The sequence below is a fragment of the Alligator mississippiensis genome, chromosome 12 (genome assembly GCF_030867095.1).
Source record: "Alligator mississippiensis isolate rAllMis1 chromosome 12, rAllMis1, whole genome shotgun sequence".
Lineage (NCBI taxonomy): Eukaryota > Metazoa > Chordata > Crocodylia > Alligatoridae > Alligator > Alligator mississippiensis.
Window position 1 is genome coordinate 67,770,099 of NC_081835.1, and position 23,399 is coordinate 67,793,497.

At 45.2% G+C, this 23,399-nt stretch overlaps 1 protein-coding gene across 7 annotated transcripts in view; it reads left to right on the top strand.

Moving 5' to 3' along the window:
* GARNL3 (GTPase activating Rap/RanGAP domain like 3) overlaps positions 1 to 23,399 on the top strand; it is a 117,364-nt gene that overhangs the window by 12,334 nt on the left and 81,631 nt on the right. For 6 of the 7 annotated variants that reach the window (XM_059715787.1, XM_059715786.1, XM_059715790.1 and 3 more), the window contains one exon: positions 17,917 to 17,986. In XM_059715787.1, coding sequence (XP_059571770.1) covers positions 17,917 to 17,986 — 70 coding nt within the window. Of the gene's footprint in view, positions 1 to 1,306; positions 1,410 to 17,916; positions 17,987 to 23,399 lie in introns of those variants that run through there. The other variant, XM_059715788.1, reaches the window with a different exon arrangement.

Here is a 23,399-nt window from a genome sequence, read left to right on the forward strand (position 1 = left end):
GAATGCGACTGTCTTAAATTCTGGGGCAGCGATCCTTTCTAGCTCAAACGAGAGAACAGTTATCAAAGAGAGATTGTTCCCATAGTTATTACTGAATGCGACTGTCTTAAATTCTGGGGCAGCGATCCTTTCTAGCTCAAGTGGCAAACGATGCCTGTAATAAACAAGAGGTCAGAAGCGATGAGCAGGGGTGCCGGAGCGGCCCCCGCTGAGATGGCTGCGGCATGGCCACTGTTACTGTGCGGAGAAGCAGGCAGCAGGCCAAAGACGAGGACTTGTAAGGACGTTTGTGCTTGCTGCGCGTTCAGCTGCTTCTCGGGTGTTTGCGTCGTTCCCCAAATCTCGCCCTTTCTCTGAGCGTCTAGGAGTTGGGACGTGGGGTGAACGTGCGCTAAGACAGACTTCCCACTCCGCCGTGTCGCCGTTCTGGCTGGGCAGCGCCGACGACCCGCGAGGCGGGCGACCGTCCAGCGACGCCTGCTCCTGCGCTTCTCCCGCCAGCCTGCGCCCCGCGGCCTGCTGCCCCCTCGCCACTGGACTTGCTTTGCATTTTCAGACCTGCAAGCGTTTTTTGGGACTGGAAAACCTGTTCCACTTTGCAAGTGACATTGGAAGGCCCGGCCCTTCCCACCCGCGACGTGAGAACGCGCAAATCGTGAGACAAATATTGTTTCGTGTTGCTGATCCGTGCAGGGAGGGAAGGAGCGGGCCAGGGCAGCCTGTGCTGCGCACGCGCGGAGCCCCGCGCTGCGGGCGCGAGAGAAGAGCGCGGCGCTGCGGACCGGCCAGGAGCTCGCACTCGCCACAAGCCGCGTGCGCCGCTCGCCGAGCCCTGCTCTCTCTGGGCGGTTCCCTGTCGTCCGCCGCCGCCGGCTCTGCGCTGCGCGAGGCTAGAGCCGCTCTAGGGCAGGGGCGGGCAAGATGGCGGAGCCGGACTCCATTTCCCGGCAGCCCCTGCGGCCAGTTTCCATGGAAACCCCGTGGCGGCGCCGTGAGGGCGTGGGGCCAGTTTCCACGGAGACCGGCCCCGGCGGGGCACGCGGCTGGGCTGGGCTGGGCTGGCAGCTGCTCCGGGCCGGGGCCCTGCGGCGGTGACTAGCGGCCAGTTGCTGGGGCAGAGCCGCGAGCCGCCCTGCGGCGGGGATGTGAACGGCGGATCGGCGGGCTCTGACTGCTGCGAGCTCGGGGGTGGGCGGGCCGGCGGGCTCTGATTGGTGCGAGCTCTGAGGGGCGGATTGGTGCGAGCTGGGGGGCGGGCTCTGATTGGCCCGGTCTGCGCGGGCTCGGGCTGCGGCTCTCGCTCCCGCCGGGGATGCTGGCCGCCGCCGCCGCGCGCGGGAGGGCCGGGGGGATGCGCGGCCGCCCGCCCGCATGGAGCCGAGCGGCGCTGAGGCGGCCTCCGCCCGCCGGTAACGGGCCGGGCTGGGGCTGGGGCGGGGCGGGGCGGGTGGCGGGGGTGGGGCGCTGAGGCAGAGGTGCCGCCCCGCCCCGCCCCGCCCCTCCCCGGGCGCGGGGCCGGGGCTGCGGGATGCCCGTTGTCTGCGCGCGGGGCCGGGCCGGGCCGGGCCGGGCGGTTCCGCGCGCTGTGGCGGGTCGCCAGATCCCTCCCGGGGCCGCCGCCGCTGCTGCCGCTGGGGTCAGTCGCACCTGTGGACGGCCCCGCGGGGGCGGGCGGCCGGGGGGGGAGCGTCCGCAGGCACGTGGGGAGCTGTCGCCGTGTGGCTGCGGGTGCTGGTCGTGTTTGACGGGAGAGCTCGTATCCGCGTGTCTTCAGCACGAGCCCTGCGCCGGCCTGTTGGCCCCGAGCTCTGGACGCCTTCCCCCAGAGCGGAAGGACTCGTTGTTGTTTGTGTAACACATTTTAACAACTTCATTCCAGTTTATAATAAAAACCCAGCGGGCGTGTATTTATTGGCCTTGCCCTTTCAGCCAGGCAGCCGTGCCCCCTGCCCCCTGCCGTTCGGCGCCCCCGCTTTCTCAGGAGCCTGCCAGGTGTCTAGGTCTTGCAGCACGCGCTTGAAGCTGGCACGCAGCGACTTCAAACCGGGGCAGAAGAGCGTCCCAGCTCCTGAACGGACTGGCGGCGCGGTCCTCCGGCAGTGAGAACGCGGAGCACTAGTAGTGAGACGTGTGTCAGCTCGAGAAGCTGGTTTCGTGCTGTCCAGACACGCGGGGTTCAGTGCTCTCCGCACCGCGGCTCCCCTGGTTTTTCTAATCGTGCTTGTCGGTTTAGTCAGATTCTCAGTTTATGAACTAGGATACATCTAATAGACAACGTTCTCGATCGAAGGAGTTGATAACAGTCCTCACGTAATTGTTTGTCCCGTATTCAACCAGTGTATTCTTATCCACGTCTCCATTTGTCAAACATTACTCTCCCTTTCTTGTGGTGAGGTTGATGTGAGAACAATTTCCTTTCTATTTCCTGTGTCTGACAATGCAACCCTTTAGCAAATCATTAGGATAGCTTTTTGAGGAAATACCATTGAGACAAGAACAGCCAAGTTCATGGTCTGGAGGTGATGATTGCTTTACTTGTGACTGGTAAACAACATCCAGAAGAAATTATAGTTTGCCACTGTCATTTCAGGGCTTGTTTTGTTCTTTGCCTTTGCACTGCTTTGTCGGTGATGGGGGAGACGATTCCTTGCACATCAGGGAGAAACTTAAAATGGATTATTGCAAAACAGTCTAGCAACTGCCCACATGCTTCCTAAACTCCACTCAGGGACTTTGTGTTGCTTGTTTTGAAGGAAGTAGGGCTTTTTAGCTGTTAGACGTCATCAGGTAAGAAGCATTCATATTCAGGGGTGACTTCTTTTATTTTTCAGCTGCTTAAACCATTAAGTATGGGACTTACCATAAAGGGCGAGGCAAAGAGTGATCCAGGACAGACAGCCTTGCTCACATCTCTAGCAACCTTTGGTATGATAACATTTCAGATAAACTTTGCTATATAGATGTACTTGCCCATAATTTTTTTTCCAAACTTCACACAGTGCCCACTTATTCTGGAACTTTTACCTGCCAAATTCAAAACCTCAAAGTTAAGTTGTTTTTCAGTAAGTTTGTATCTGAATGTTTTGAAGTAGAAAACTTCCTTTTTTCTTTCAGAAGGACTCAGACCTCAAAATGACTGAACAGATTTTGTTTGTTCAAATCAGCTTAGAGCAGGAGGTGCCCAACCTTTGGCCTGTGGGCCAGGCCAAGTGTGGCCCACAGAGCCATCTCATCTGGCCCACAGGGGCTCCCCATGGGGTGGGAAATTTGGTGGCGGGGGAGCAGTGGCCATTAATAGAGTCACCCTCCCCTACCAAATTCCCAAGCCCTGCACTGGCAGTTGCAGCTGGGCAACTGCCCCTCCTGTGCATCTGAATCAAGGCTAGGTCATATTCCCTCCTCCTTTGCAGGGCTGGGTTCGAGCTCAGGCCATGCCCCTTTTTCTCCCATGGGGCTGGGTTGGGGGCAAGCCATGCTCCCTTTCCTCCATGGGGCTGGTTTGTGGCTGGGTTGCCCCGTGCCCCCTCTGTGTGGATGGATGGTGTGGATTGTGCCAGCCCCAGTGTTGGATTGGGACCACTGGCAGGATTTGGCTTACAGACAGATGGGGCACTGCCCATCCAGTTCACTGAGATAAAAAGTTTGAGCACCCTTGCCTTAGAGAGACTATTTGTAAGTCTAGTAGACAACAAACGTTAAAAACTTCATTCAGGCCAGGCTACTGTTGACATTTTTTGCATTCTGATGCAGATGCTACAGGACACCTGTTGAAATGTTGTTAGGTGCTGATATGTAGAGTACTTATTCAGAACACTGTAGTGACCTCCTTTGGCTTGAAGACCTCTCACTTAAGAGGTGTGGTAAAACCAGCTGCAGTGCAAGGCCTTGCTTTGCAGAGTTGGGGACAGCTCCTCATCCGTGGATCAACCCATTCTATTGTTGGTGTCCCTACTGAGAATACTAACGGGGGATCTACCAGGAGATGGCAGTTTTTACAGTGTAGGTACACGTCCACTATGAATTCAGCTGAAGCTATTAATTTATTCAACAAAGGCTATCAAAAAGTTATCCAGTTTTAACTACTGGACCAGTAGTTTTGGTCTGGGCCAGCTTCAAATTAATGACCCAGTGAGTCGAGAGGCTTTGGATTCCATTACCAATTGTGAGACATCCAGTGCCTTGGTAGGCTGTGCAGGTGGACAGAGCAGGAGAATGGGCATGTTGTCAAATTAAAAAAACAGCAGGAGAATGGGCCTGCAATAAGTTAGTGGTATTGTCAAGTGCCATGAAAGACAATCTTGCTAAATTGACAGTTTTTCGTTCAAATTTAGTAAGCTGCATATGCATTTGCTGTCTCAGGACGAGACGTGCATATTCATTTTGTACACTTTGTGTAAATTTTAAAGATCTCATGAAAAGCTCTTCTAGACGCTTTTGCAGGATATGAAAATCTAAAGATGGAAGGGAATTATTAGGTCATACAGTCCAACTTCTTGACAGTGTTATACTGCAGCTTTTGTACAACAGACTTTGTCTAGTGTATGCTACTGTCACTTTGTCTACCTGATTTTAATGGCAATATTGCTGTGTCACTTTCTGTTGGAGTCTACTCCAGAGGTTTTTAAATCAGGAAGAGTCTCCTTCATAGATACCCAATGTAGATTTTTAATTTTGATTTAAAAAGAAAAAAAAGATTTCCTTCATGTCTTTTGTTCCTAATTTAACATTTTGTTCCTCCCTTGATGTGTACAACTGCTGTGTTCCCATGTGCAGTATCTTTGGTCATTGCTTATCCCAATGCTCTAATGCCATTTTATAATGTTTCCTCATAATTTAGCTCTTTCAGCAGTTTTACCAGTTAGTAAAATCACCTGTGCCTACAGAGAACGATGAAGTTCTCCTGGCACTTTATGAAGAGCTACAAGTTCTTTTATGCAGCCCAAAATTGTGTTGGGCGTTTTGTTGTCATATCTTTTGCTTTACTACTTATTTTGCTGAACTCTAATTTAATCTCTGGTTCTTATTTACCACTACTGCTTCTTTGGTTTTATTCTCATCATACATTTGAGTTTGACATTATTTTGTAGGCATTAACCTGCTTTGCTGCTGTTAGAAAATGTATCTCTTTTTGGATCAGTTTTGTAGGTGGGACATTTGGATATACCAAGAATTGCATCTTTTGCAGCTCTGGAAATGTAGACTTGCTAAATGTGCTTGGCAAGTTGTTTAACAGTGAGGTGATTCATAGATTCATAGAAGTAGGGTCAGAAGGGACCTAAGCAGATCTTCAAGCCCGACCCCCTGCCCTGGGCAGGAGAGAATACTGGGCTCTCATGACCCCAGCTAGGTAATCGTCAAGCCTCCTCTTAAAGACCCCCAAGGTAGGAGCCAGCACCACTGCCCTTGGAAGTTGGTTCCAGATCCTAGCCGCCCTGACTGTGAAGTAGTGCCTTCTAATGCCCAGCCTGAATCTACTTTCAAGCAACTTACGGCCGTTATTCCTTGTTACTCCGGGAGGTGCGTGGGTGAACAGGGTCTCTCCTGTTCCCCACTGGTCCCCCCCGGTAAGTTTTTTTTATAGACCACCAGGTCCCCTCTCAGCCTTCTCTTGTGGAGGCTGAACAGGTTCAGGTCCTGTAGCCTCCCATCATAGGGTCTGCTGTGCTGTCCTTGGATCATGCGAGCGGCCTCCTCTGGACCGTCTCGATGCTGGCCACATCTCTCCTAAAGTGCAGCACCCAGAACTGGATGCAATACTCCAACTGCGACCTGACCAGTGTCGCATAGAGGGGAAGGATCACCTCCTTGGCCCTGCTCGAGATGCATCTGTGGATGTATGACAAGGTGCAGTTGGCCTTACTGACCACATCCTCACACTGGCGGCCCATGTTCGTTTTGGAATCGATAATGACTCCAAGATCTCTTTCTGCCACTGTGCTTTTGAGAAGGGAGTTCCCCAGCCTGTAGGTATGCTGCTGGTTCTTCCTGCCCAAGTGCAGCACCCTGCACTTGTCACTATTGAATCCCATCCTCTTCTTATTCGCCTACCCCTGTTACCTGTCCAGGCCCGCTGTTTCCTGTCCCTCCATTTTAATGTGCCCACCTTACCCCAAATTTTGATGTCAGCGAATTTGAACAGGGTACTTTTCACCCCCTCGTCCAAGTCGCTAATAAAGAAATTGAACGGTGCGGGCTGGAGGACCGAGCCCTGGAGGGACTCCACTGCCCAGATCCCTCCAGGTTAAATATGACCCGTGGTTAAAGCCTTTTGCTGCTTTCTATTTATATCAATTATTTTCTCTGTCCTCTGTCACCTTTCTGAGTACCTATGGAGTTAAAATTTGAGGAATAAAGATGAATTAATTTAAACACGCAGAGATGCTCTTCCTTGGCTCCATAAAAACTTTCTAGTTCTAGAGAGCAAATTCACAAGATTATTTCTTTTCTCTATTTCTTCATGCATTTTGAGAGAAATAATGCTAGCAAGCTTTTCAGTTATAATTTTCAGTCTAAATGTGTCCATTTTTGATGAGCTGGAACATGAGGTTCTGCAAAGGTCTGTAGGTAAATGTCACCATACAAGTAGCTCTCTTCAGTGTGTAGTAAGTTAGTGATGTGTTTTCTAACCTGTTTTGACGCTATCAACATTTTGGACATAGATCGCTATGACTGATTGATATTTCTGGCAGTGCTAGACAAACCGATAGCTCAGTAAATATGGTTTGTTTTCTGTTCCCTCTTAAAATGTCATTTTGACTGTATCTCTGCACCTGCTTCCTCAACATTTCTGATCTGGACAACTGCAAAAAATCCGTCTTGATTACTGTTGGCTGAAAACTACATCCACATCACTGATAGCCACCCAACCAGAACTGCTTCTTCATCAGTTTCCAAGGCAACTAGCCCACCCAGCCAAATAAATGGATGTCAGAAAAAGTTGTGCATAAAGAAAATACCAAAATATCCATGATTACATTTTCTAAAAAGGATAAAAAAAATCTACAGTACACAGAGAACATTTTAAGAGCCACTGGAGTAAAACACTCCTCCTGCTCAGAAACTCTACCAAGGTTTTTGCGTATTCCTGAAGTTCAGGTGCCTTTTTTTTTTCCTGTTTTTTTAGCACTTTGGTGGTAGTTTCTGGGTTTATGTGGACATTGCAAATACTTCTTGAAATGTTTTCTTTGGCTTTTTATTGTAGCTTTACAGATAACAGGTAGGAAAAATTGTCAGTCTGATTTCTAATGTAGTTGTCATTTTGAAGTATTTTTGGTGCTGTAAGTCTAGCCAAAGAATGTTGGGTAAAACCTTTTGGTCATATCTGTATGTTTCTGTCTGGTGTGAACTTGACACTGAGGGCTTCAAATGAATGAAGCAATATAGGGAATATAGGAAGAAGCGGATGCCATTGAAAACGAAATGTTGAGCGAATCAACTGCCATATTATGTCACTAGGTTAGGTTTATTTATTTCATGGTCACATATGCCAGAGAATACTACTGAGAAATACTGATAGGGTTAATTTTAGATATGAAAGGCAATTGGTCAGAGTGCAATTAAGCATTCTCCTGTAATACAAAACCAAATCCTAGCATGTGCTTGTGCACTTTATTTTTCTGGGTTTTTATATACCTTTGTTTGGTCAAATGCTAAGGGAAAAAAAGAATCAGTCTGGAGACACCGAACATGGATCTGTGAATTATACGCAACTGATAACAGGGTAAAACAGCCTTAGCAACCATGAAGCAACATTGCTGCTGTACCATATAGAAGGTAATGTTTTAATAGGAATTAGAACCACTCATGGAAAGCTATCTTCACCAGAGCCATATGAAAAGAGACCACAGATCTCCCAGTGCTACCATGCTTTGGCTAATGCCTCCCAGTAAAGCACAGCTCTTAATGCTTCCATTCTCTCTTCATGCAAACCTTACTTTGTGGCTCTGATTTGTTATATAAGGACACATGCTGTGTCTTCTCGGTGATGAAATAAGGTGGCTACATAGGATGGATTACTTCATAGATTCATAGATGCTAGGGTCAGAAGGGACCTCAATAGATCATCGAGTCCGACCCCCTGCACAGGCAGGAAAGAATGCTGGGTTCAGATGACCCCAGCTAGATGCCCATCTAACCTCCTCTTGAAGACCCCCAGGGTAGGGGAGAGCACCGCCTCCCTTGGGAGCCCAGACCTTGGCCACTCGAACTGTGAAGAAGTTCTTCCTAATGTCCAGTCTAAATCTGCTCTCTGCTAGCTTGTGGCCATTGTTTCTTGTAACCCCCGGGGGCGCCTTGGTGAATAAATACTCACCAATTCCCTTCTGTGCCCCCGTGATGAACTTATAGGCAGCCACAAGGTCGCCTCAACCTTCTCTTGCGGAGGCTGAAGAGGTCCAGGTGCCCCAGTCTCTCCTCATAGGGCTTGGCCTGCAAGCCCTTAACCATATGAGTGGCCCTTCTCTGGACCCTGTCTGGTCATCCACATCCCTCTTGAAGTGCGGCGCCCAAAACTGCACGCAGTACTCCAACTGTGGTCTGACCAGCGCCCGATAGAGGGGAAGTATCACCTCCTTGGATCTGTTCGTCATGCATCTGCTGATGCACGATAAAGTGCCATTGGCTTTTCTGATGGCTTCGTCACACTGCCGGCTCATGTTCATCTTGGAGTCCACTAGGACTCCGAGATCCCTTTCCGTTTCTGTTCCACCAAGCAGGTCATTCCCTAGGCAGTAGGTATGTTGGACATTTTTCCTCCCTAGGTGCAGCACTTTGCATTTCTCCTTGTTGAACTGCATCCTGTTGTTTTCCGCCCACATGTCCAACCTGTCCAGGTCTGCCTGTAGTTGTTCCCTGCCCTCCAGTGTGTCCACTTCTCCCCGCAGTTTTGTGTCATCCGCAAACTTGGACAGAGTACACGTCACTCCCTCGTCCAAGTCGCTGATGAAGACATTGAAGAGTATCGGTCCTAGGACCGAGCCCTGCGGGACCCCACTGCCCACACCCTTCCAGGTCAATACTGACCCATCCACTACGACTCTCTGGGTGCGACCCTCTAGCCAATTTGCCACCCACCGGACTGTGTAGTCATCCAAGTCACAGCCTCTTAGGCGAAGTCACAGCCTCTTCAGGCGAAGGTGTACAATTGATCTTTGTGCATAATCTTTGCAATCACATTGTATATGCTAATTTTTTTTTACTATTGTGTGTTGAACAGTGGTCTTAACTTGAATGATGCCCACTTAAGTAGTTTTTCAGAATGGGTACAAGTAGTTGAGAACCACTAATGCATAAATCAACTTTTTCTTCCTCATCTGCATGTCTTTTGTATTAGCTAAGACTATTCCAAATGCTATCATGCCAGGTTTGTTTTCTCTTCTCTTAGCTTTTTGAGGTCTTGTTGAAATTTTTCACAACTTTTGTCTAGGCTTGGGAAGTATATTTGTTTTTTTTTAACTTCCCTTTTCTTTTGCTTATCAGAATGTAACATTTTAACTCCAGACACTTGAGCAATTTGTTGTTGAATGCATTGTTCCATGCACTCCTCTTTTTTCCAGGATGTTTTGACCAGTAGTGTATTGTGGCTTTTAGGATTCCTGGCTGCCTTTCATTCTGAAGGATTTTAATATTTTATTTTGCATATTGCTACAACATTTAGTTCCTCAAAATTTATTTTTTTTTGAACTCTAAAACAGTTGAATGTGATGCTTTCTGTGTATACTTTACTTATTTATTATTTTGAAATGTTCAGACAGTTCCTAAGTAGCAATACATTCTGGATGACCTCTTTATTGCGTGGGGTCTTTCTTTGGCCTCTGGTTTGTAATTTCTTATGTATCCTAGTAACAGCTCTTATGTTCTCTTGGCATAGTTGGCCATCAGTTGTCTGGGCTGTTAAAGTCCACCTTCTAAATGAGGGGTTGTTGGTTATTACCTATGTCCTTAGACCAACACAGCTGACAAGGTTCTTTGGGTAAATGTGATGTCTTTTATTAGACCAACTAAATAGTTGGAAAAAATTGTTCTTTGCAAGCTGTCGGGTACAAACCAGCAGACTCTCCCTATTCCTGAAGAAGGGTGTTTGCGCCCGAAAGCTTGCGAAGAACAATTTTTCCAACTATTTAGTTGGTTTAATAAAAGATATCACATTTACCCAAAGAACCTTGATCACCTATATGATGCTTTCACCCTTAAGGTGTAAGCAACTGTCACGTATCTTTGGAGACAGCCTTTTGTACTGGGATCCTACAGAGAAACAAACCCATTATTCTGCTTTCCAGACCTGTGTTAGTGCATTTTATCTTGCATACTTAATTTTTTCCCAGGACAGTGCTGTGTATGTCTGCGTTAACTGTGGGTCATTCAAGTTAATTGCAGGTCAGTCATTCCAGGGACAGTCCTGTCAGGCGGTGTGCTCTTGCTGGCTGGCTATAGGCAAAGGGGCAGTAGCAGGGAAGGCTGTGTCAATGTAAATGGCTGCATGGCTCATGTTTTGATCCCATGAGCAAGGCAGGCTCAAATGAGATGTCTGTTTACAGCCTCATAGCTCCTTGGAATTTGCCTTTTGTGTTTTTCTCTCCTTTGAGCCAGAGGACCTAAAGCATATGCCTATAGGAAATGATTAATCGTTTTTGTATATATTTCCTCCCAATTTGTATTTCCAAAACTTATCTCCACCACATTCCTCTGACAAATGCCCATGTAAATAAACGTGGCTGTTAGATTTGCCTGTTCCTCTCTCTCTCTTTCTTGCTCATATTGTATCCATCTGTGTTGACTGTACAGCTGAGAAGCCTCCCACAAAAAAATTATAATTTTGCTTGTTTTCTATGCCCCTTGTATTTCTGCACAAACAACATAGCATGCTAATATGCTTCATGTTTTCCAGGTTTATTGTATTTTTTTTAACCCAACTATCATCTGGAGTCTCTGCCTGTTTATAGTCCCCTGATGACTGAAGGAAGTGTGAAAGGTCCCATTCTTCCTTTTCTGTTTAGAGTTGTTTAAATCTTGCCTGATAAGGCTTTTTAGAGTTGAATTTAGGAGGCTGGTATCACTCTTTGCTTAAGTAGAATCTTAAATGATTTGAAATAATCTCTTAGTACCCATCAAAAATGCATGCTGATAATGATTAGAACATTGTTTTTCCATATAGAAGTGATTTAATTATATTTAGATTCATAAATTGTATAAACAATAAGGGCAATAGGGGAAGTAGTTAGCTGAAGGAATTGGCAATTGGAAGCAGACCATTTTGTTTTTAGGCTGCGAAGTCTGGTCCAGGTTGAGTTGCCATTGATCAAATAGTTATCAGATAATACATGTTTGATGTATTATATTCAGATAGGTTAGTGTAGGAGGAATCTTACTTCACTGACTAATAGACAGGTATCCAGATCAGGAGAAGAAGAAATCTTTTCTTGGGACCAACTATTTCCTTATTTTGATTTTCAAAGCAGACCATGTAGCTAAGAAGTCTGCAGTATATATTTCTATTACATGACCTGTGAGACAATGTACTTGGGCTTTGGAATTGGGAAACATTTTGATGTTTATCTTGCTGGGATCCTTTGACGCTAGCTGACTTCCTGCCCCTTGGGCAGGTGGCTGGACCCGATGATCTTATGAGGTCCCTTCCAGCCCTAATGTTTATGAAACCTGTGAAACATTTTCTAATTCTTAGTTTGTCTCACTAGAACTTCTGCCTTTTGCATATTTACTTTCAAACAAGGCATGGGGATATTACCTGAAAAGATGAGTAGTCTGGGAGACAACTGTTTTTAAAGTGTAGAAGTTTAAAAAATATTAAATTTCACTCTGCAACAACTGAATAGACAGGGCAGATCTAGGAGCATAAGGTGTTCTCTGTAAGAAATTCTATTCCAAGAAATGGGCTGCCAAGTTTTGGACCTGAAGTAAGTGATGGGTTAGGCAAAGAGGATGCAACCTGTTGGCCAGTCTTTTGTTACTCCTGATATACTTCTGCCCATTTTCTCATGCTGAGCTTTGAGCGGCATTTGGAGGCCCAAGAGGATTGCTTAACCTGAATAAAAAAGGCAGGCAAATTTTCTCTGTCAGAGAAAGCAGTTGCTATCTCTAGCATGCCACTTGGTAATTTCTTTGGATGAATCTTTTCTGGGTTGACGTATGACCACTGACTAGCTCATCCTCAACAAGTTCTGATCTGACCGAGGCAATAGGGACAGCTTATTAACTAGGCCTACTGAAACAAACTCAGTTTTCATACCATAGACACCCTAGCCTCTGAGGCAGATTGAGTAAATACCAGGTACAAATACCAAATAATAAAGCAAACACGAGAACCTTAGAACTTTCCAAGGAAAAAAGAATGAGCTACTTAAACTATTTTTTCCATCTCTATCAGATTTGATAGTTGTGCCAGCAACATCTTGTGGTCAACAGTATCAAAGACAGCAGAATAAATTAAAATCCATTCTTTTATCAATGAAATAATTGCAGTCTCAATATAGTAACCAGGCTTAAAAAATGGATGAACTGTTGTCAAAGAAATTAAAGGTTTCTGAAATTGCCACAGCTGCTGCCTCAATAGCAAATCTGTAACTTTTTTTTTCTCCAATTACAGGGAAATTTAAAGAATTTAACATTAACCGGTAAGACCATCAGTTTCCAGAATGTTTACTGAATAATAACCCAACAGTTCTTTTCTGGCTGAAATTAATAGGCAGAGCAGAGCACACTTTTTTCCTCTTCTAAATGAATATAATTATCGAGGTTTATGTGGGAGGGAAGAACAACACATTTTTTCTTTTCACTCATTTCCCAAACTCCCCAGTTGTCCCTGTGTTTGTCCCAGAACAGAAATATCTCAGTTTTGCTGTGTATAGACATCGCCCTTCTAATCAAGGTTTAGTGTATGGCTTTACTGCCATTGATTCAATGATGCAATCCTGGGATAATAGTTCAGATGCACCATGTGATGTCCTGGGATACCTCATTCACATCTGTTGTCTTAGGATACCTGTGAACCTTTTTAGGGTTTATCCTGAGACAATGGACATGGACATCTGAATGAGTGCACTTTGTCTTGGGATAAAGTGGTCCACACTGAGACTAATGCGGTGTCCATTTGTAGCCTAACATTCTCATCCATCTTTACTCCTCTCTCTCTCTCGTTACATTCACCCAGGATTTCCACATCTTACAACTTCTTTCTGCGTAATGTTTTGAAGAGATGGCTTTTTTTCTGGCCACACAACTATTCTTATCCATTTCTTTATTATCACGTTCAGTGATCGGCAATGTTTCCCAGCAGTGGGTTGGAAATAGCTTAGCTCAGGTCTGAACTGGGCCAGCTCTGGGCCCTGGCTGACACTGCTTATTGCCACTGCCTGGCTGCAGCACAGCACCAGTAAAGCTCCTGCCCAGGCACGTGACAGGTGTCGAATGCCACCAAAGCCCCAGTGCTAGATGCTGCTGAAGCCCAAGCTCTGAGGGTTGGATCCATCAGCTCTGTGGGCCAGATGCTGACGGTAGGTTGCCAACTCCTGATCTGTTTTGATTCCTCCATCTTCAGTTTCATAGTTGGTAGGGTCGGAAGGTACCTGAGCAGATCATCAAGCCCGACCCCCTGCCATGGGCAGGAAAGAAGGCTGAGGTCAAATGACCCTGGCTAGGTGATTATCTAGCCTCCTTTTGAATACCCCCCATGGTAGGAGCCAGCACCACTTCCCTTGGAAGTTGGTTCCGGATCCTAGCCGCCCTGACTGTGAAGGAGCACCTCCTGATGTCCAGCCTGAATCTACTCTCAGTCAACTTATTGCCGTTATTCCTTGTTACTCCCAGTAGTGCTCGGGGGAACAGGGACTCTCCCATTGCCTGCTGGTCCCCCTCGGCCAGTTTATAGACGGCCACTAGATCCCCTCGCAGCCTTCCCTTCTGGAGGTGGAACAGGTTCAGGTCCCGTTGCCTCCGCTCGTAGGGCCTGCCTTACTGCCCCCTGATCATGTGAGTGGCCCTCCTCTGGACCCTGTCGATGCTGTCCACATCCCTTCTGAAGTGCGGTGCCCAAAACTGGACACAATACTCCAGCTGCGGCGTGACCAGTGTTGCATAGAGGGGGATGATCACCTCCTTGGACCTGCTCGTGATGCAACTGTGGATACATGACAAGGTGCGGTTAGCCTTACTGACCGTGTCCTCACATTGGTGGCCCGTGTTCATCTTGGAGTCAGTAGTGGCTCCAAGATCCTTTTCTGCCTCTGTGCTGACGAGAAGGGAGTTTCCCCAGCCTCTAGGTATGCTGCTGGTTCTTCCTCCCCAGGTGCAGCACCTTGCACTTGTCAGTATTGAAACCCATCCTGTTCTCATCTGCCCACCCCTGTAACCTGTCCAGATCTAGTTGCAGCCTGTCCCTCTGCTTTAGCATGCCTACTTCTCCCCACTTCTTAGTGTCATCTGTGAATTTGAACAAGGTGCTTTTCACCCCCTCGTCCAAGTTGCTGATGAAAATGTTGAACAGTGCGGGCCCAAGGACCGAGCCCTGGGGCACACCACTGCCCGTGTCCCTCCAGGTCAAAAAAGACCCGTCCACCACCACTCTCTGGCTGCAGCCCTTCAGCCAATTTGCGACCCATCTGACTGTGTAGGCATCGATGCCACAGTCGCCTATTTTTTTAATGAGAATGGGGTGAGAGACAGCGTCAAAGGCCTTCCTAAAGTCCAGAAAGACTGTGTCCGCCGTGATACCTGCGTCCAAGGATTTTGTGACCTGGTCATAGAAGGCAACCAGGTTGGTCTGACAAGACCTGCCTCTAATGAACCCATGTTGGTTGTCCCTAAGCATGATCTCCCCTGCTGGGACCTTGCAGATGTGCTCCTGCATAATTTTCTCAAAGAGCTTCCCCAGGACTGAGGTAAGACTAATGGGCCTATAGTTTCCTGGGTTCTCCTTCCTCCCTTTTTTTGAAAATGGGGACCACATTGGCCCTTTTCCAGTCCTCCGGCACCTCGCCAGAGCACCACGAGTGCTTGTAAAGCTGTGCCAGGAGTCCTGCAATGACCTCTGCCAATTCCCTCAGCACTCTGGGCTGGAGATCGTCAGGACCTGCTGATTTGAACACGTCTAGTCTCACCAGAAGTTTCCTGACTAGGTCCTCACTGATCCTGGGCCTGGCAGCGCCTCCCCTGGGTCTGTCTGGGATCCTGGTGGGGGGGATGCCCCAGTCCCTGCTCAAAAAGATGGAGACAAAGAAATTGTTAAAGAGGTTAGCTTTGTCGTCTGGTGTGACCACCAGATTTCCTAGCGTATCCTGCAGAGACCCTACGTTACCTGGTACCTTCTTTTTACCCCCCTTGTATTTAAAAAAGTACTTTTTGTTATCCTTGATCCGGGTTGCTAGTCCCAGTTCCATCTCCGCCTTAGTCTTCCTAACAGCCCCCCTACAATCTTGAGCAATGGAGGTATAATCCTCCTTGGTGATGGCCCTTCCCTTCCATTGGGTATACGCCTCCTTTTTAGCTTTGAGACAATCCTTGATGCTTTTGGTGAGCCATGGGGACTTTTGAGCACTCTTGCCCCCTTTGATCTGCATTGGGATTGTCACCCTTTGGGCTTGGAGGATCGTCTCCTTAAGGAATGACCACTCTTCCTGGACTCCCAGCTCCCATCCCCTCTGGGACCTCAGTGCCTCCCCGACTAGTCTCCTTATCTCTTTGAAATCTGCCCTCCTGAAGTCCAGGGCTGCTGCCTTGCTGCAGGCCTTTGACACCCTGCGCTGGAAGGTGAATTCCAGCAGGCAATGATTGCTATTGCCCAGGTGGTGGAGCACCCGCAGTCCACTCACCAGGTCGTTGCCCACGGCCAGGACCAGGTCCAGCAAGGCATTTCCCCGATGGGACTGTACACCTCCTGGGTTAGATGGAGGTCCTGTAACTCGGCTAGGAACCTACATGAGCAGTCAGACCTGGCTGACTGCTCCTCTCAGCAGGTGTCTAGTTAGTTTAGGTCACCCATGATGACCACATCCCTTGACTTAACTGCCTTGGTGAGCTTGACCTGAGAATTCCTGGTCCGGCTCTTCCCCCTGGTTGGGTGGCCTGTAGTAGACCCCCACCATTAAGTCCCTTTCCCCCATGACCCCCTTGTATTCTGACCCAGAGCATCTTATTTTTCTTTGGCCTTTCCTGTAACACGTTGCGCCCTACAGTGCATTCAATACACAAGCACAAAGATCCTTTCCACTGACAGATACTCCTGCATAACCCTCTCTCTAGCCTTCCACTTCCTCCTTTTTTCCACCACATCAAATCCCAGCTTGTCAACCCATGAAGGTTTTCATATTGCCCTTCTTGCCCGTCTGCTCTTCTGCCTTTTTGTGGAATTAGAATGTAAGGCCATAATCCTTATATAAAAATATCCTTCCTAAAACCTACTTTTTTCTGTGAAGCATGTGGGAAGTTGTAGACAGTGGCTTGGTAGAGAACCAGTGGGGAGTGACTGTTTATATTATATAGGTGGCTGTTAGTAAATCCTGTTGTTAATGTTGCATAAAGTGGTCCATCATAATTCTGGCTTTGGTTGTTTATAACTATGCCAATATTAAATTTGTTAGCATGAACATTTTCATGTTTGAACTTTGTCAGAGGTTGATTTAAAAAAAAATTTCAGCAAAAACAATTCTGACATGTTTTGGACACAAGTTCAACAGAAAAAATGGGTAGTATTAGCAACTCATTTTTATGACCTGTACTGGAGCAGCTTTACTATGTCTTGGATTTGGAACAGAATTCAAAAGGAAATAATTGTAATTAATATATTTTTTAAAAATACCTAAAACATAATTTCATTTTCTGTATACAAAAATAATGACTTCAGAGACCACCATATTGTGATGCTCCAGGAGCAAGAGGTATGTGTCCCACTAAAAGTTGATTTCTCCTGCTAGGTGGGATAAAGCTACAGTTACTAGCACTGCTGATTTTCAAAATAACCTTACATCTGTTATTGAGCTGGGATTGACTATTTCCCATCCTACGCATTAAACCAATGTAGATTTATGGAGGGTAACATTTTAGTGGCAGGTCTTTTTTTTTTGTAGTGGGTGTTGAAAACTAGTTTTAAGTTTGCCGGGGTGAGTGCTGTGGAGATGGGCTAGATGCAAAGTGCAGGTCAAAGACTGGTAAGTTACAGCCCAACTTTTATTCTACTTGTTGTGTACATATCAACCCTACTTATCTGGGGCTCACTGTATTTTTCTTATAGGTTTTGACAGAATATATATTTGCCAATTTGTTTTAACTATGCCAAGTGCATGAATTGATGTACTTTATGCTTAATTCTGTATAACACCATATGAACATATATATGTACTTGAGACTTGGGTTTTAATTTATTCTGTAGGAGATTTTTAGTTCTCTTATTAAAGCCTGGAGGAGGAGGGACTTGTAAACTTCAGAAACAGAATGATGATGTTTTTGTTTTCTAGGAGTGTCTAGGGTAGAGAGAGAATCTTCTGCATAAATTGCAGCAGAGCAAGTGTTGATTGAGCATAGCTCAGTGAGGTTACCCTGTTCCAGGCATTCGGTTTACTGCAGGTTTCTCTTCTGTTAGCTTAGGGAGAGATCTCGAATGCAATTATTCTCTGCCTTTTATCTTGATACCCTTAGTTGATTACATCATGACTAAATATTTAATTTAATCTTGGCTTTTCCTTCCAATCAGGGCTCATGCTTTTCTTTCCCTTTCAGGGTAATATGAAAGCCAGACTCTGCAATGGCTGCTAGAGCTTGTGCATGTTGTAAGGAGGGTCCCCTGCAGTGAGGAGCCTGTGCAGTGCAAACCTTGTTCAGCAGGAATGATTTTTGTCAATGGTAGCTGAGTATTGCAGGAGCTTGTAGGGCCAGTTAACTATGTATACTGATGAAGCACTTCTGTTCCAGCTCTGTCTCCGAAGATCTGGGCTGTAGACGTGGAGAGTTCAGCAGAAAGCATTATGGATCTGTGGAACTTGTAAGTTTACAGTCCTTTCTATGATTTTAAATTGACTAAAATTGTAGCAGCTTGTAAAGGAGAGCTCACAAAATCTATACTTCTTTGTTGACAGGTGAAATAAAAGCATAAGAAATAGCTTGGAAAAACAAGATACTTAGGGTTTGACCATTATAACATTCTAAATCTGTTCTTAAGGGGTTATTAAATGTCTTTGCTTGCAGATCTCGTATCTCAGTTCTTATTTTTTTCTGCCTGTCTGTTGAAAAATTGTGTATAAATACCCAAAAGATAGCCAGAAGAGTGTCAACTGAATCTGTTTTCTTCATTTAAATTGAATATTGACAAAACATGACTCTAATTTTATGTTGACTGTGGCAGATTGATATGTTAAAATATGTGTGTGTACATTCAGGGGTGGGAGGGTTCGTATTGAAGAAAAAGAAGACCGAATTTGATCATGAAAAAAATCTGTGCCCAGAAATAAATTGGTTTATTATAAGCTTTTTCTTAGTACCACAGGTCTGAAATAAGCATTTTAATGAAAGAAAAATATGGGTAATGCATACAGTAACTATGTATCTGGTATTGAAAAACTGTTGCTACCTATGAATAGCCAGAATGAGATTGTCCAAATTGACTACAGGGAAACTAGAATGGGTGGATCTCAATTTTTTTATTTATTTATTTATTTATTTTTTACTCGACTACTATAGGAAGAGATCTCTAACATCTTAGGCATTAGATAGAATTGTAATCTCAAGGCATTAGAAAGTGTATTTGTTAAGAAATATCTAGATAACCTACATTGATTAGCAGATTATGCTTTTAGCATTAGCATTGTATGAAGACCAAGGATCAGATTTAAAAAAGAAATTCTTTAGTAATTGGAGTCCTTATACTTTGGTAACTTAATAATGAATGTATTAACAAGGTAATAACAATGGTTCGTTTTGCTTTCTTGTCCGCTAACAGGTAATGTGTCATACTTTAGACATTTAGTGAATTTAGTGGAAAAAATGCAGAATTTTATTAATGGTTCTATACAACAGCTATTTATGACAAATGACCTTACTTTTTGGTTTATTTATACTTGATCTGTTTAAGATATGCTGCAAAATCTACTAGTATTGCATGAGAGTAAGAAAACTTCTGTTTTTTCCTGTGAAATCATAACCTTTTCTGTGTAGTAGACTTCTGTTTCTCTAGTAATGGATTTTAAATGTTAAAACAAAGACAGATCTAGTATTGAAACTGGGACAATACTAGGCTTAGTATTAATGTTTTTTCCCCTTAACATTTAGAAAAAATGCATGTAATTCTTCAAATTTATACAAACAAAATATTGAATGACGGTTTGTTTAAGCTCCTTTCCCAGATGAAAACAAAAACACTGAGACAATGATTTTAAATCTTATTGCAGTGAATCTATTTGTCCTGGTCTACCCTTGAGTTTTTCCCCTATTTTTTTTTCTGCTGGTACCAGGGGTGGAAGGTCCTCCCCGGACAATGTACAAGCAGCTGCTAGTCTTTGTACTGCTATGCTAGTTTGGCCTGCTCTGCTTTGGTTTTGTATGATGTGTCTAAATCCAATTCTATGAACATTCATTCTCCCAATACCCTCATACAGGAAGGAATTATTTCTGCACTTAATAAAGGGGTAAACTGAGGCAAAGATGACAAATAACTTTCTCAAGGCCATACAATGAGCTGTGTATGGAATGTAGAGAACCCAGCAGTCATGACTTCCTGTTGCAACTTAATGCTACACCCACTGCTTCTTTCAGTGTACTTAAGTATTACACATTTCTAAATATACATCCAGCTTAATTAACTAATGCATAGTAAATGGAGTTTAGAGATCATCACACAGATCAGAGCTGCCATGTTTATGAGTTTCATGTATTAAATCAAATTTTCATGAGATAACCAAGCCTTAACAAAAAACATTTTATGAACAAAGAAAATAGAATAAAAAATGGCTTACTTAATATAACTAGATTTACATTTCTAAAGTCAAACTAGATAAAGCAGGGGTTTTTTTGTGCTCAATTACAGGGGGTGAGGGTGAGGGAAATTGAGTAGCTTATATCGACTGACCCCATTGAGCCTGTCAGTACTTCTTGCTTTCTTGTGGGGAGGGAATAACATCTTCCCTTTCTTAGCCTGCCCTCCACCCTCCCTACCCACCTTATCTTTTGATCTAAGGAAGCTGCCTTTATTTCTGAATTTAGTTGTTACCAGCTATGCAAAACAGGTGAATATATATATATGCCTTACCCTACAGAAGACGGCCCTTTGAAGGAAGATGAAGTCTGTATTGTTAGTTCCTGGTCCAGAGGACTGACAGGTTTAACAGTCTGGCTCAGAAACTACCTTTCACAGGTCCAGTTGCCTGGCTGTATCTAGTTTTGGTCATGTTTCATGGTAAACTTTTTTCAACAATGATGGGCTCATTCTGAGGCTTTCTACCATGGTTCTAAAAATGTTCATCGTATGCGATTTGTGAAAGTGGCCTAACCCACATTGAAATCCCACCTCTTGGCTCTTGAATAGAGGGGAAGCAAATTTCAACCAACGGCCTCCGAATTTCAACCAACGGTCTTTACCAAATACATTGTGCACTTTTTTGGTTTTGCATTCTTAAGCGCGAAATAAACAGAAAGGAGTGTGTGATACGTAAAAAAAATTCTGTATGTAACACTACATGCAGTTCTTCCCCAGGAGAAGAAATTAATTGTTAATTATTGGGTGGATTTACATGTGCAATTAGGGTGAAGAAATACATTCTGGTGCAGTTCATGCCATAGTTTATTTTTCCAGGGAGCAGTGCTTATAAGTGTGCCTGGGACTGCAGCACATTGGGCCAGGGTGGAGCAGCCCTGGGCGGGGAGCAGGTTCTGGGGTTCAGCCCCAGGCTCCAGGTGGTGGTGTCATGCAACATTGGGGCTGGCTGAAGCACAAGGTTGCTACAGTGAGGGGGGCTAGCCAGTAGGCAGCCCTTACACTGTAGTACCCTTATGTCCCAGGCAGCCCTAGTCACTATCTAGATGTGTTGCGGCAGTGTAAATTGTTCCACCGTAGGTTAGTACTTGTCCTGGATGGTACTATCCTGCAGTGGAGTTAATTAATTTACTGCACCCTAATATAGGTGCTTGTGGAGATGGTGACACTTTATTGCAGAACTAATTAGTCAACTCCTGAGTAAAGCACACGTGTAGATGCACCCGGTATAGTCCTGGTAGACACCCAGATATTGTGGTGATGAAGGTGGGATGAGAACCCATATGCAATGACATACAACAATACATTGAAAGACCATTAAACTGCAGAGTTATTAAAACACTCAAAATTAGGAAGTGAAGGAATTAAAGTTACCTGCAGAACCCTAATATGGTCCCCTATGTGTAGGTATTGTGAGTCAGTCTTTAATTGTAAATAATAGTATTTTTTCCACAGGACATCTGCTTGGGTCAGTGGGACTTGCTGAATCTATTTAGAATGTTATTTTCAGTGCATGTCCCATGCTTGAATTACTGCATACTTATTCCTAGTTTGCTTGGAATACAGAAATTTCAGTTTCCTCATTGGGTTTTCTAAGGTGGCTATCACCGTTATATCTGGTTCTTCATAAACAATGAACTTAATATCAGAAGAATCTGTGAGTTAATACGGTAGTACTGTTCCCCTTTTACAGATGTGGAACTAGGATCCATTAATGTGGCAAGTGCTCAGTTTGAGAAGTCTATGGCCTGATTTTAATTTTTTGTAGAATGTACTGACTTGCAGCATGTTTTTGCCCAGGCTGTATCTCTCAACGACTAGAGTTACAGCTGGGACTACTTGCACTTCTGCCAACTGGACCTTTTTTATTGAAGTTGGGCACTCGGAAAATGAGGAACATGTAGTTAATAGCAGGGGCATAAACAGAATCCAGTTTCCTAATGGGCACTGACAAAAGCATGCAAACGCCCTCTCTCATCTTGCCTGCTCAGGCCTTATTCACAGCCCGTTTTCCAACTTCTATATTGAATGAAGATGTTATCTACAGGCAACAGTCTCCTTAATAACCCAAACCTGATTAATTTCCTGAGCAGTATTCATCATGTGCATTGAGTGAGACGGAGGTCATATGAAAAAGTGGTAGCTGACCATATCATTCAGTACTGTTATGATCCATAGAAGGGGGCCAAAGTAAGGTTGCCAGAGCAACTTCTCTCTTGATATTATTTGACTTCTGAGTGTTGAACACGAAGGATGAAAAGCGTTTCATGTCAGTTCTGTGTGCATTTCCTAGGTGTTTTTCTCCCCTCCTCTAAATTCCTTCCTGTGGAATCTTACCCCCATGGCTCATAGAACTTAGCTGTCAAATTATAAGTAGTCAATACTGAGCATGTGTGAATTGAGATATTCATCTACTCAAAACTTGAACTATTTTATGTGAATTTTCATGAGGATGGCAAAAGCTGTGTCCATGCCATATTTCACATTTCAACTCCACAGTATGAAGCACCTGAGCTTTCATAGTGAAAGGTAAAAATGCCTTTACCTTGCTCAAAACAACATTTTTCCCCTAACCTTGTCTTGAGAAATGGCTGAACCATTTTTACTTAAAATCAACCTGAGACATGAGTCCCTAATGAAGATCAGCATTTTAGCCTGTAGGGCTTTTTGTGAGTTTTTTTTTTTTTTTGAAGCACAATTATTCTTTTGTGTTGTTTTATGATCAGTGTTTGAAGTTAAACAGAAGTAACTTCTGGATGGAATGTGACCTCTTAACAGGAAGTGTTTATCACAGGGGTAGGCAACGTTTTTTGACCGGAGTGCCGAAAAAACCACAATGTCTACCTAGGAAGGTGCCGGAGTGCCGACATGCCAGAGCCCAGAGCAGCTGTTTGCAGCCTCCCAGCTGTAGCCGGCCCATGGAGCCTGGTCTGCTTGCAACCTCCCAGCTGCCTGCTGGTAGTGGCCCAGGCTTTGTGGCTGGCAGCAGCTGCTTAGAGCCCAGGCTGGCGGTGGTGTGCCAAGCAAAATGGCCTTGTGTGCCATGCTCGGCACGCATGCCGGGGGTTGCTAACACCTGGTTTATCACCTAGTGCATAACTCTTTGTGCTTTCATAGTTTCATAGTTGGTAGGGTCAGAAGGGACCTGAGCAGATCATCAAGTCCGACCCCCTGCCATGGCAGGAAAGAGTACTCGGGTCAAATGACCCTGGCCAGGTGTTCATCCAGCCTCCTTTTAAAGACCCCCACGGTAGGAGCCAGCACCACTTCTCTTGGAAGTTGGTTCCAGATCCTAGCTGCCTTGACAGTGAAGTAGCGCCTCCTGATATCTAGCCTGAATCTACCCTCTGCCAGCTTGTGACCGCTATTTCTTGTCACTCCTGGTAGTGCTCGGGGGAACAGGGGCTCTCCCTGCTGGTCCCCCCTGACT